Genomic DNA, 12,425 nt, shown 5'->3' with positions numbered 1-12,425 from the left:
TGATATATAAAGTGAAATCATCAGCATTCTACTCAATGGCAGCAGGTTTATCACAGTGAGGAATATCAAGGACGTTAAATCTTTTTAAGCCAAAAGAGGAGGAGATAGTTTGTTATAAAGCAACAACCCAGGAGACATTTGTCTTAATTTTCTGTTAGAACTTTTTTGTATGTTATCCATTAATGCCATCTGGTGGAAAGAAGAAACATTACCAGATAAATTAGCAGTTTCCAAGAGAAGTGGCTTTATTAATCTGTTAGGGCAAAAATACAGAGTAGTGAAATACTTGCATTAAATATTAACAAATGCATGATAGCATTCATTAGTGACCCTATGCACTTAGTGAATGCATGAAATATTATCCACAGAAAGGAAGATATGTGTACAACAGTGGTGGGGAGAGAATTATTAAAGGCATATCAACATTTACTGCTTAAGCTACTCTTGCTGGCTTGACTTTAATCTTGTTTAAGAAAATTCTTTATGAATTGGCATCGGCTTGCAAGACACTCAGTCTGGCTTGCAGGTTACCATAATCTCCTGTTAGACAACTCTCCTGCTTCTCTCTCACTTTTCTGTATTAAGAAAGCAATGGTCATTTTTTAAAACTCTTGTAGGTAGGTAGATCTTCATACATACATACTTTTATATGTGTGTTTATCTTCTCAAATGTGTACACATGCATACATGTATACTTAGCCAATTAAATTTATATTTACAAGGTTAAAGCATCAAAGACTAGAAATCTTTCACTCCAGTCCTATTCCCCGCCCCCAAAGAAAAACCCCACCCCATAGGTTATTTGGACAAGCTGAAAGCTGAGGGTGGAAGGCTTTTACCTCAAATGACTGGAAAATCACTGAGGTGTTGAGGCTGCATTAATATAAATAATGAAGAAAATTGAAGACAGGGAAGCTTGGAAGGAAAAGCAATAATTAACCCCAAAAAGGGGGACACGGTGGCTCAGTGGCTAAGACGCTGAGCTTTTCGATTGAAAGGTTGGCAGTTCAGCTATTCGAATCCCTAGTACCGCATAACGGGGTGAGCTCCCAGCTTCTGCCAACCTAGCAGTTCGAAAGCATGTAAAAAATGCAAGTAGAAAAATAGGGACCACCTTTGGTGAAAGGTAACAGCGTTCCGTGCGCCTTTGGCGTTTAGTCATGCTGGCCACATGACCACGGAGATGTCTTCAGACAGCGCTGGCTCTTCAGCTTTGAAACAGAGATGAGCGCCATCCCCTAGAATCAGGAACGACTAGCACATATGTGCGAGGGGAACCTTTACCTTTAACCCCCCAAAATGTGGATTTTAAACCAGCACCACTTAGATTAAAAAGCAGAATCTGGCTGATAAATGTCTGGATAAGGTGGAGGTTTAGAAGATACTAGAACTACAAGAAGAATGGAGAGCTAATGGTAAGCATTGGCTTGGTTGAAGAGCTGGTCCTTCCTCTGCAAAGGGAACTTGCCTGAGGTTAGGCTTCAGCGAAGTGGTCTATTTCAAATGGATAGGAGCATCCTAGCCAACATATGGAGGGAAAATGTATTTTAGAACATGGAAATTGCTTTCAGAAAGATTGCAGGAACAATAGAGGATAATGTCTTTTCCTGACCACAAGATAAGATATAAATCTGGATTTACCGCAAACATGGACTGTAAACAGTGATAATTATTTAAAAATAGTGAGCATTCACAAAACGTTTGTTAGAATCTGAAAACAAAAACCTTGCAATTTTAGGTTAATTAACAGCAGGATATTTATTAAATTGAGTCAGATAAATAGTCATGCACGTATAGCAGCATTTAATGAATCCATATAACATATGCAGTTACCTGATAACATTTTTGTCACCATATTGTTTAGTCATAATCCACATGGAGCTTCGGTTTAACATATGTAGGGATATTTGTTATTACTACTTTGAATATTGCTATGAAAGTAGGTCTTAGTTGAGGACATGATTGTGGTAATGTAATTATATGTACCAGGTAGTCTTCCACTTATAATTGTAATTGAGTTGGCAACTCCAGTTAAAAATCAGGACAAACGTAAAACAAGTCAGCACATTTTCCCTGTTCCTATTTTGTTATCCTAATCTTTAGACCAGTATTTCTTAAGCTTAGCAACTGTAAGATATGTGGACTTCATCTCCCAAAATTCCTTAGTCAACATACCTCTCACTTGTCTCCTATTTGTTTCCTTCTTATATCTTTCTATAACTTTTCTCTTTAGTGGACAGAACTTGCTAAATGGAAGAAGTAGTAAAAGCTGCATAAGGATTGTTTTTGTTTGTTTGTTTGCAGGGATCATTAGGCATCCTTTGTTTGGTAACTCCCTAAATTTCATGACAATCCAAGAGGTTTGTCAAGATTCAGAAGAGGGCAGCAATGTTCCTAAAAAGAAAGCATGACTCTTCCAATAATCTTTTAGAAACCATATTATATCCTTCCTTCTTGTACGAACAGCAGCTTCACTTTTTACACTTGTATTTTACATCTCATCGGGGTGGGATTGAAAAATTTCAGCAACCGGTCCGCTGCCTGATTGCTGGGTGGGCATGGCCATGGGGGCGGGCCTACTCGGTCTCCTGCACCAAGGCAGGGGGGGGGCTTTTTGCCCTCCCCAGGCTCCAGCGGCTTTCCTTGAGTCTCCAGGAGGGCAAAAACGGCCTCCCCCAGGCACCAGAGGCCCTCCGGAGCCTGGAAATGGACCCATTTCTGGACTTCAGGTCCTTCTAGTAGGCCCATTTTTCATCTTCCCCAGGCTCGAGGCTTTCCTGGAGCCTCCAGGAGTGTGAAAACAGCCTCCCCTGGGCACCGGAGGCCCTCCAGAGGCCAGAAGCAGGCCCGTTTCCAGACTCCCAGTAGGCCCATGACTTGCAAGAATGACTTGCTGAATTATCTGGAGAGCTCAACCAGGTCACATGATGGCTATAGTTCTAATGTTAAGGAACTGCACATTAGGCTGACAAGTGTACATCAAAGCACATAATTGGAATTATATTCTATCCTTTGGAGAATCAGAGAGGTTCTGAATGGGATTACGCTCCCTTGAAAGCAGAGGAAAGTATACACACCATCAAAATCACCAATTTTTAAAAAAATATCAATTAAAAAGCAACATTTTCAAGAAACAAATTTTTGTCTCATCTTGAAAATTTAATTTTCAATATTTTTAATAATCATACAGCCTACCAAAATGACACAACTACATTTGTAATTAGGATGACTACTTTACCAAAAATTTCCTGGGATAAGAATAAGCAGCTTTAATAGGAATTGCAATGATACCAGTTTCATTGTTAGTCTTACACACCCTTATTGTAGTTCGCTATTACAGCATATTTCCCCAAAGCAGATTGGTTTGCTTTTATAACAAAGTCTTGCCAACTATAGCATCATTTCTATTGTGCTTGTTTGAAATATGTTTACATTTGCCCAATTAGTTACTTTGCTTATGTTTTAAAATATGTACCATCCTTTATTGATGCCAGACCTGCTCAAATACAGAACCAAAAGCAAAATATACACATTTAAAAATTTAGATTAGGCAAAAATCTGGCACATGCTCATAAACAATACCAGTGCAGATAGTTGTGTTGCTTGAGAGGTGCAAATAATATCCCATCCAACTGCCAAAGGTGACCATATCCTTGTCAAAGAAAGAGGAACCACACTTGACATGGAAGAAGGCTCTAACATTCTCCTCTCTGTGTATTATTTCTTGTACATTGCTTCCCTGATGGCACTACCATAAACAGCACTCATCTTTTAGTCAACTAATTAGACAGCTTCCCAGTAGGCATCACTTAGAGGGGATCCAGTCCAATACTGAGACCATTGTTAGTACTGATGATGATGATGATCTAGTTTGGTAATGAAATCTCTGCAAGTAAATCACCAAGCCTTAAGGACCTCACAGTGAAGCCATGCCATAATGTATCTCTGTGTTGACTGTCCCTGATCCCAGAATGACATGCATAAGGTAGCCAGTGAGGATGGCTCTCTTCTCCTGAGAGCTGTGTGCCTAAGCAAAATGACAGATTGGAAGCAGGCTCGATTTTCCAGCCCATCTTGGTCTGATGCTCAAAGTGGTTGCTTTATTGTGCTGAATGGTGAGCTGGCTTTGCCCACCTTGAAACTTTTGGGATGTGGTTTATTAATTCTGATGAATTTATTAGATGAAATTAGAATTATTATTTAGAATTAGAATGTATTTATTTAATTTGAATGTATTTACTTTATTTAATTTAGATAGTAGAGTTAGACTTGAGGTCACTAAAACAAATAAGATTGTTTTAGAATAAGCAAATCTGAGATAATCAACTTTTAGAAAGTGTAAATAGACTGTACATAACAAATATCACAGTACAAATAGGTTGCAATTAGTGTGAATTCAAATAGCATGATATTTGATTTTGGGCAAATTACAGCTTGATACCCAGGTGACATTCAAAGTGAGCCAAAATTCAGTTAATGTTAAGGAGCCTGGATAGCTCAACAGACAGAGCACTGTAATTTAACACCAGCTGTCTGCAATTAAAGTAAGATCGAATCTCGCCAGGCTCAAGGTTGACTCAGCCTTCCATCCTTTCTAAGGTAGGTAAATTGAGGACCCAGTTTGTGGGGGCAATAAGCTGACTTTGTATAAATATACAAAAGTATGAAGGCTATTGCTTAATGCACTGTAAGCCGCCCTGGTCTCCAGAGAAGGGCGGCATATAAATTAAATTAAAAAAAAAAAAGTGAGGCTAGTGCACGAGTAGTTAAGGTTAGTGCCTGCACAGTTGATGGGTGATAGCCATGATGGCGAACCTATGCCACGAGTGCCACAGATGGCACACAGAGCCCTCTCTGCGGGCACGTGAGCTGTCGCCCCAGCTCAAGTTTGCCGTGCATGTGCTTGCGTCTCCCACCAGCCAGCTGATTTTCAGGTCTCTGCTGCGCATGTGGAGGTGGCGCATGAGGGAGACATGTGTGCATGCATGGAGGGGTCATGCAAGCACACATGGAGTGTGCATGGAGCATGGGGGTGCAGCACACACCCCCGCGGTCCATTTTTTGTTCCAGGAGGCTGCAGGGAGGCCTGCTAGGCCCAAAACAGGGCGCAGGGGGGGTCGCACGTATATGTGTATGGGGCTGAGGAAGCACTGAGGGACCGTGCGCATGCGCAGGGGGGGTCAGGGGGAGCGTAGGGAGATCACACATGCATTGCAGTATGGGTGCTGGCACACATGTGCATGCGCTGTCGCACATGCTTGCACTTTCGGCACACAATGACAAAAAGGTCGTTTGGGTTATAGACATTACTCATTGTGTATGCAAAATGAAGAAAAGAAAAATTCCATTTGAGTAAAACTCAAAGTGGAAGACCCTCATTTTAAAGAACTACAGCCAAATACAAGAAAATTAGGTTTGCTTTGGATATGGTTTTATCCTCCAGCTTGTCCTCTGTTCACTTGATTTATTTATTTTAAATACTTATGAACTCTATCTGTCTAGAAAATGGATAGGAATGGTATTTAGAAATATTTTGTTTTATTTTGTTTTCTATAACTATGCTGTGACATTGTTAAAAAATAAATTTAAGTTGTAAGTATATTCTTTTAATCTGTTATATTTTATTAATAAACATTTAAACATATTTTAAGATGTTCATTTCCTACTTTCATCAATTACAAAATTTCCCTTATATTTCATCGAAATATTATATTTCATCATTTTTAATAATATAAATTTGAATAATGCTATCATTTCATGGGATTCATTATCAGCACTAATCTAGACATACCTGTATCTATAACAGCAATATCTAAATGTCAATCATATCAAGGTGCAAATAGCACAAGTATGTAATTATGTCATGACCTCTAGCAAAAGCATGTAAGTTTTGTCATTTGTGCCATAATATCGTCATCTCACCAGTGCCCATGTAAAAAAAAGTCTTCACTTTCTGCAGGGTGAAAGGAAGCAAATGATACATCTGATGTATATTTCATAATTCATGCATTTTGTGTGAGGACACAATGATGCACAGGGCATCATTGTGGTTTGTAAGAGACAATTATGTAAATTATATTCATTTCATATGCTTTCAAGGCATCCAGTCAACTGCATAACAGTTGCTTTGCTCTTGTATAACAATAGAGCTATAAAAAAGTTGAATAACCTGTGCCGAGAAAGATTGTTAATAATGACCTTGTTCTGAGGCTGTGCATAGTTCAGCAGTTCTTTGAAGAATGCTTTTGGGAAATACTAATGACAACCAATAAACTGTGAGCTGAAGCTTAAGAATATACTTCAGTTAAAAATGGAGTAAAAATCTGACTTTCTACCAATGTGCATTTAGTACTAACACTTGAAATATAATAAATGTTACTCTTCTTCATCATTGGCTGACTTCTGCTAGCTATTCCGAGATAAAAAGCTGAAAATGTAATCAGGAGGGCAGCAATTATTAAACGTTTTCATAATGTCTCCTTAAATAAAATGTGCCAGAATAATCAATTGTTTAGCCTGAAGATGTTAGCTGAATTAGTTTCAGAATTAATTACTTACACTTACCAAATCCTTGCCAAAACCATTAACGTTCAACTCAGTTAAAACCTATTTTTAGCCTGGTGAAATTTCAGAATCCTAAAAGTTCTTAAGAGTTTTCCTTGGATAATCTGAAGTATCTCTGATGTCTAGAAATTCCACAAATGTTTACTTACCTTGCTTAGATTGTTCTTTCTTTCCTAATTCCATAGTCTTCATCTAATATCACATATTCAACATGTCAATGAGAAAAGTTCACCTTACTGAATTTCTATCCATTCTCTCTCTTGGAACAAATAGTGTTTTCTAGTCTCTATAACTTTTAAAATAACTATCCAATCAGGAGTGGGTTCTACTTACCTTTACTACCGGTTCGCAGTGGGGCCACGCGCACGCTTTTCTGCGCATGAGCAGAAGCATTGTGATGACATCGGGGTCGGTGGGCGGAGCTTCCCGCCGGTTTTACTATCAGTTCTATAGAACCGGTGTGAACAGGGGGCAACCCACCACTGAATCCAATGCATTTTGATGTACCTGCAGCTAAATAGAAAAAAGCGATCTACTTCAAGCCAAGTTCTGCTCCTATTGACTTCATAGAGGCCACCATGTGGTTTTCTTCGCAATGGTATGGAATTATTGTATGGGATGCTTTTTTAACTACTGATTGAACCTATTGCACTAGGCATTCCCACTCCACTTAGCTTCTGAACCCAAAAATGGTCAGCCAGCATGTTCCCAAACATGCCTAAAATTAAATGAGCATACAGGCATTCTTCCTTATGTACACATAACTCCAAATAAATATTTTATCATGCCCATTACATTTATGTAAGTGTAGTTAGATTTCCACCATGATGGCTCTTTATATTTAGGTCTATATTAGACTTCCCAACCTAGCCTGCAGAACTGGTGTTTTCTATCCTATAAGCTAAGCAGCCCCTTTCAAGAGGTTGGCTTGGTGTGACCATCTAACTGGGTTGAATAAGATTACATATTTCCAAAGGAAGGACAACCAGACTAGACTATTAAAACAAATCAGTGAGCCAAAAATGCTTGGGGGAATTGGCCATATTAATACACAAAGCTTTGCAAAGGTTCCTAAACAACCACTGCTGGATACTTCCACTATACATTCCCCCATATTTTGAAAATGAATACTATAAATTACAAATATGACACTTTTATTTTAAAAAAATGTTTCTTTTTTGCAGAAGAGAAATAAAATAAATTCTAACGCTAACATGCTTCCTGTAAGGATGTTCTAAACATTTTATGATCAAAATACTGCAATCCCATGCTAGATTATTTCAATTTTATAGAATGTGTTTCAATGTCAGAATAGCCTATTCGATTTTATCAGAAATGTTCTAATCTCAAAATTGCTTAAATTCAGGTTATTTCAACAGGTCAATTTCTCTAACCTCTGATTTTCAGTATATGTTGTGTGCATTCACTTGATCATTAAATAACAGCATTATCAACAATAGTAAACATAATAATGGAGTTTTTATAACAGGATGAAGCTGTATAGCTAACAAATCGTAATTTCTCCTATATTAAGAATCCCTTTGAGAACTGCCAAGGTGAGTGAAATTACATAGATGTAAACAACCACCGTGACTAAAATAAAAAAGAGGAGCTGATTAATTCTAAACAAATTCTAAATTTCTAGGCCATAAAGACTGGAATTAATTGTAATGGCATTTCCATATACTACTGTTTACACTCCAGTGGTATAACCAAAACTTATCCTCTTCTCATTGCACATCAAAAGTAAATAAAATAAAACCAAGCAGTCTGGTGCTTTGAATACCGTATTTTTCGGAGTATAAGACGCACCGGAGTATATTTTGGGGAGGAAAATAAGAAAAAAGCTGATTGGTGGGTGGATGGATCTGCCTCTCGGAATACCCCCAATCAGCTGTTCCCAGTGGTGAATTTTAGCAACAGGTTTGTTGGTTGTGAGTTCTGTGCCTTGCTTTTTTTTCTGCCTCTGAAACTTCTGAAACTCTGTTTCAGGAAAAACTTTTTTTCTGCCTCTAAAAGCCTCCGAAACAGAGTTTCAGAAAAAAAGGCTTTTTTTTCTGAAGCTCTGTTTGGAGGCTTTTTTTCTGAAGCTTCTTTCAGAGGCTTTTATTCTGAAGGACTATCTGTACTCTGTTCAATCTCCTTTCTTTTGTATTGGTATGTAGATTAACCTCTTCCGATCTGTTGGTTATTGTGTCATTCTCCAGATTTGTTAGCATAGTTTGGTTAGAACCTTTACTGATTCTTCTTTTGTTGCTTGCCATATTATTTTAGATAAAAGCTTCTGAGGCTTTTTTTTTTCTGAAGCTTCTTTCAGAGGCTTCTTTCAGCCTCTGAAATCTCCGTTTGGGAGGCTGGGTGGGGCTACATTCACAGTATAAAACACACCCAAATTTTCACCCTTTTTTGTGGTGGGGGGGAAGTGTGTCTTATACTCTGAAAAATACATTATGTTGGTACCCAAGGAAGTAATTAGCATAATTCTTGTTAATTTCATCCTAGTAAGTCAAGGCAACATTTCTTTAAAAGACCTTCTAGGTTGGCTGAAGAATTTGGTTCAATGGGAAATAGCTCTCTCCCATGTGGTGCAGTGCTTCAATAATAAAAAGGAAAAACAGGCATTATTTTGTGCAATTTTTATTACCTACCTGGCTGCTAGGTAATCAGACAATATACCAAATTAAGATGAGCTTGTAGCAGCACAGAATTTGAGAGTACCTCTTTGAACCGTAGCTATGTCTTTCCAGCTTTCTGTTCCTGTAACATTTATACATCCAGAGGACTTCTGTGGGAAATATTCTCAGGATCCAAGGATATTATCATTTGGACTGACCCAGTTGGAAACAGATGAGCAAAAATGACTGAATTAATAACTGGTAATATTAAATTAAATTAAAATTTGGATTGTCACTGGATGCAGCAGGAAGTTGTACTGTTTTGCTGCTATCTAGTTGTCATCCAGATTTTTGCATTCCCAGTGAGGTAGCCTTAGCCTCTATGGGAACTACTACCATGTGTGCTTTTCACAGATAGGGATACCCTAAGTCAGCAGTCACCAACTGGTGGTCGGTGGACCACTGGTGGTCCACGAGAAAATTTTGGTGGTCCGCAGAAAACTTATTTGCATTTTTTATATTGCACTAAATCAGGGGTCCTCAAACGACGGCCCCTGGGGCAGATACATGCAATGAAAGTTTGTGTTGCTGCAGAGAGTCTCCCCCTTCAGAGTCTTTTTGTGTGGGTCGGAGGGGGGCAGAAATTCCGACTTGGGGTCTGCTCCAGCCTCCTGGTGCGGGGCTTTGGGTGAAGGCTGGAGGGAAGTGCCGCTGGTGGTGAAGAGCCAGAGGGGCTTGTTCCAGTGGGACTGCTTCATGGCCTGGAACTGACTGACCATCTCAGCCTGCTGAGCCTCCAGGCACCAGTACCTGGCCTCGCACTCCCGCAGGTCTTCCCTCTGCTTGGAAAGCCTATGCTCCTAGTCCTCAGTGAGGTGCTTCTGCTGAGCCTCCTTCTCGGTCAGATCCAATATGAACTGTGCCGGCTGTTTTGCCAACTCTTTCTTGTAGTGGTTGCTTAGCTCCAGCAACTGCTTCCTGTTGAAGCCCTAAGGAGCTTGGGCGGGCAGGCGACAAATAGCAAGTAGACACCCTTCAACGTGAGTGACATCAAGTTGACCATGCCCACCCAGTCACATGACCATCTAGCCATGCCCACCCAGCTGGTCATTAGGCAGATCATATTAGTGGTCTGTGGGATTTAAAATTATGAATTTAGTGGTCCCTGAAGTCCAAAAGGTTGGGGACCCCTGCCCTAAGTCACTGTTTCTCAACCTTTGGGGTTGGCGTTCTTAGAATTGCAGTCAACTTGCAGACTTCCACTTATTTGAAGGAAAACTGGTTAGAAAATTTTGGTCTAAACATTGAAGTTCACGTTCATCATTAATGTATTTATGGCATGTTTTACATGGGATCCAAAAGTTGCAACCGATGCAGCAATCAAGATATTTGGTAGAGTGCCTGGTTCTTCACATATTACACACAGTTGAGGAAGTAATGCTAACTACTGCTACTCAGATATATTCCTAAACACCCATAAGGCAAATGATAACACTACTTTTTTATCAGGATTTATAGCAGATGTTTATGGCCATGTTCAAGAATATGCATATTGTGTTGAGATATAAATCCTGATCCAAGAAGCAGTACTAAAAATGCTTAAATTAATACAACTTTGTTATCTCTAAAGAGGGACGTTAAGAATAGTATTCTAGTAGGGAGCAGAAATCACCATTATTATTATTTTTCTTTAAGCTGCCCAGAATCATCAGGGAGTTAAGTGGCTTTTAAATTTAGTAAATGAATGTCAGAAAGAAAACTGAACAGCTCATTCCAATCTTTTCAACCTATCCTTCTAATTTCAGTTCCAAATTTTATTTTAATTATTTATTCTTTCATTCGATTCGTCACCACCCAACTCTGAACCGACCCCAGCTCTTCAATCTTGCTTATATGCTCTCCGCTCAAAATACTGAGTCCGTCGGATTTATTCCCAAGTAAGTTTGGTGTAGCAGTTCCAATTTTTTGACAATTAAATTCGCCGATTCAAAGGACTTTCCGCAGGAACGCTGCAACATCGAAATGCTAATATTTTATAAAGAAAAAGAAGGGGGAAAAACCCCCAGTAAATATGAACCACTTCTCCGAGGACAGACGAGTCGTCGCATGAACGGTATGCCGTGCAGCCATCCTCTTTTTTTTAAATAAGGCTTTCTTATTCTCTCTTTAAACATCTCGTAGTGCAAGAGTCATAAATCTACCTAAATCCCTATTTGTAACATTCCATTCCCCGGCCGCCTCGGCGGTTTCCATGACAACGGGATTCCTTTCTCACCCCTCTCGCTACGTTCCATTCAAGTTCAGGCCGCAGCTCAGCCTCCCTCGTCACGTGACCAGTCTCCCGGCTTCAGTCGGCGCTTCCGGGTGGGCGTGGGCCTTACTCTCGTCCGGCCCCGAGGCGTTGAAGGGGAAGGGAGGCGGGGGGGGGGGAGAGAGGGAGGAGGAAAGAAGGAGGTTCCCCTCAACATGGCGGCGCGCAGAGCGGGTGGCGGCAACGGTAACGCGACCGGGAGTAGCGCTTGAACCCGAGCTGAAAGAGACGCCATGGAAAGCGAGGAAGAACAGCACATGACCACGCTGCTTTGCATGGGGTTTTCGGATGCAGCCGCCATCCGAAGGGCCCTCCGCTTAGCCAAGAACGACATCAACGAGGCCGTAGCGCTGCTCACCAATGAGCGGCCCGGTCTGCACTATGAGCCCATGGACAGCGGCGGTGGCGGCGGAGGCGAGAACAGCGGACCGGGAGGCCCTCAGCAAAGCGGCGGTTCCCGCGGCGGAGGGGACGGCGACGGCAGCGGCGGCGGTGGTGGTGGTGGGAACGGCGGGGGCGGCACCACCGGCTTCGACCCACCCCCAGCCTACCATGAGGTGGTGGAAAACGAGGTAAGGAGAGGGGTCGCTGGGGGTGGGTGGAAGGCAAACGGGGAGCGAGCCGGGGACTCGGTCGGATCTATTCCGGAACAATTCGGTGACGAGCGCCCAGGCACGGCCCTCCCGCCTAGGTGCCTTGTGTGAGACAACGGCCGCTCGGCTTTTATCGAAAGGCTGGAAACGAGGCACATATAAGGCATTGCTGGGGAATCCCTTCTTGACAGCCCTCAGTTTTTCCATCAGAATAGAGCCAGAAGGGACCTTGGAGGTCTTCTAGTCCAACCCCCTGCTCGAGCAGGAGACCCTAAACCCCATTTCAGACAAGTGGCTGCCCCCATTTTTTTCCTTAAAAACCTCTTTTTCTCCCTGGGGGTT

The 12,425-nt window shown here is 41.1% G+C and overlaps 1 protein-coding gene and 1 long non-coding RNA gene across 4 annotated transcripts in view; one reads left to right on the top strand and one right to left on the bottom strand.

The window, feature by feature from the left end:
- Nucleotides 1–227: 227 nt before the first annotated feature.
- Nucleotides 228–7,077, bottom strand: LOC148114617 (uncharacterized). The gene is made up of 2 exons (XR_015733109.1): nt 6,898–7,077; nt 228–1,518 (listed from the first exon to the last, which is right to left on the bottom strand). It is a non-coding gene; the product is annotated as an uncharacterized LOC148114617 (long non-coding RNA).
- A 661-nt stretch (nt 7,078–7,738) lies between these two features.
- The window catches only part of USP24 (ubiquitin specific peptidase 24), a 78,040-nt gene continuing 73,353 nt past the window's right edge, over nt 7,739–12,425 (top strand). For all 3 annotated transcript variants that reach the window (XM_034415163.2, XM_034415162.2, XM_034415164.2), the window contains exon 1: nt 7,739–12,062. In XM_034415163.2, the coding sequence (XP_034271054.1) occupies nt 11,724–12,062 (339 nt within the window). In that variant the 5' untranslated portion in view covers nt 7,739–11,723. The remainder of the gene's footprint in view (nt 12,063–12,425) is intronic.

The sequence above is a fragment of the Pantherophis guttatus genome, chromosome 3, assembly GCF_059756535.1.
Source record: "Pantherophis guttatus breed Tessera chromosome 3, ASM5975653v1, whole genome shotgun sequence".
Lineage (NCBI taxonomy): Eukaryota > Metazoa > Chordata > Lepidosauria > Squamata > Colubridae > Pantherophis > Pantherophis guttatus.
Note: the sequence above shows the minus strand (reverse complement) of the source record. Positions and strands in the feature narration are given on the sequence as shown.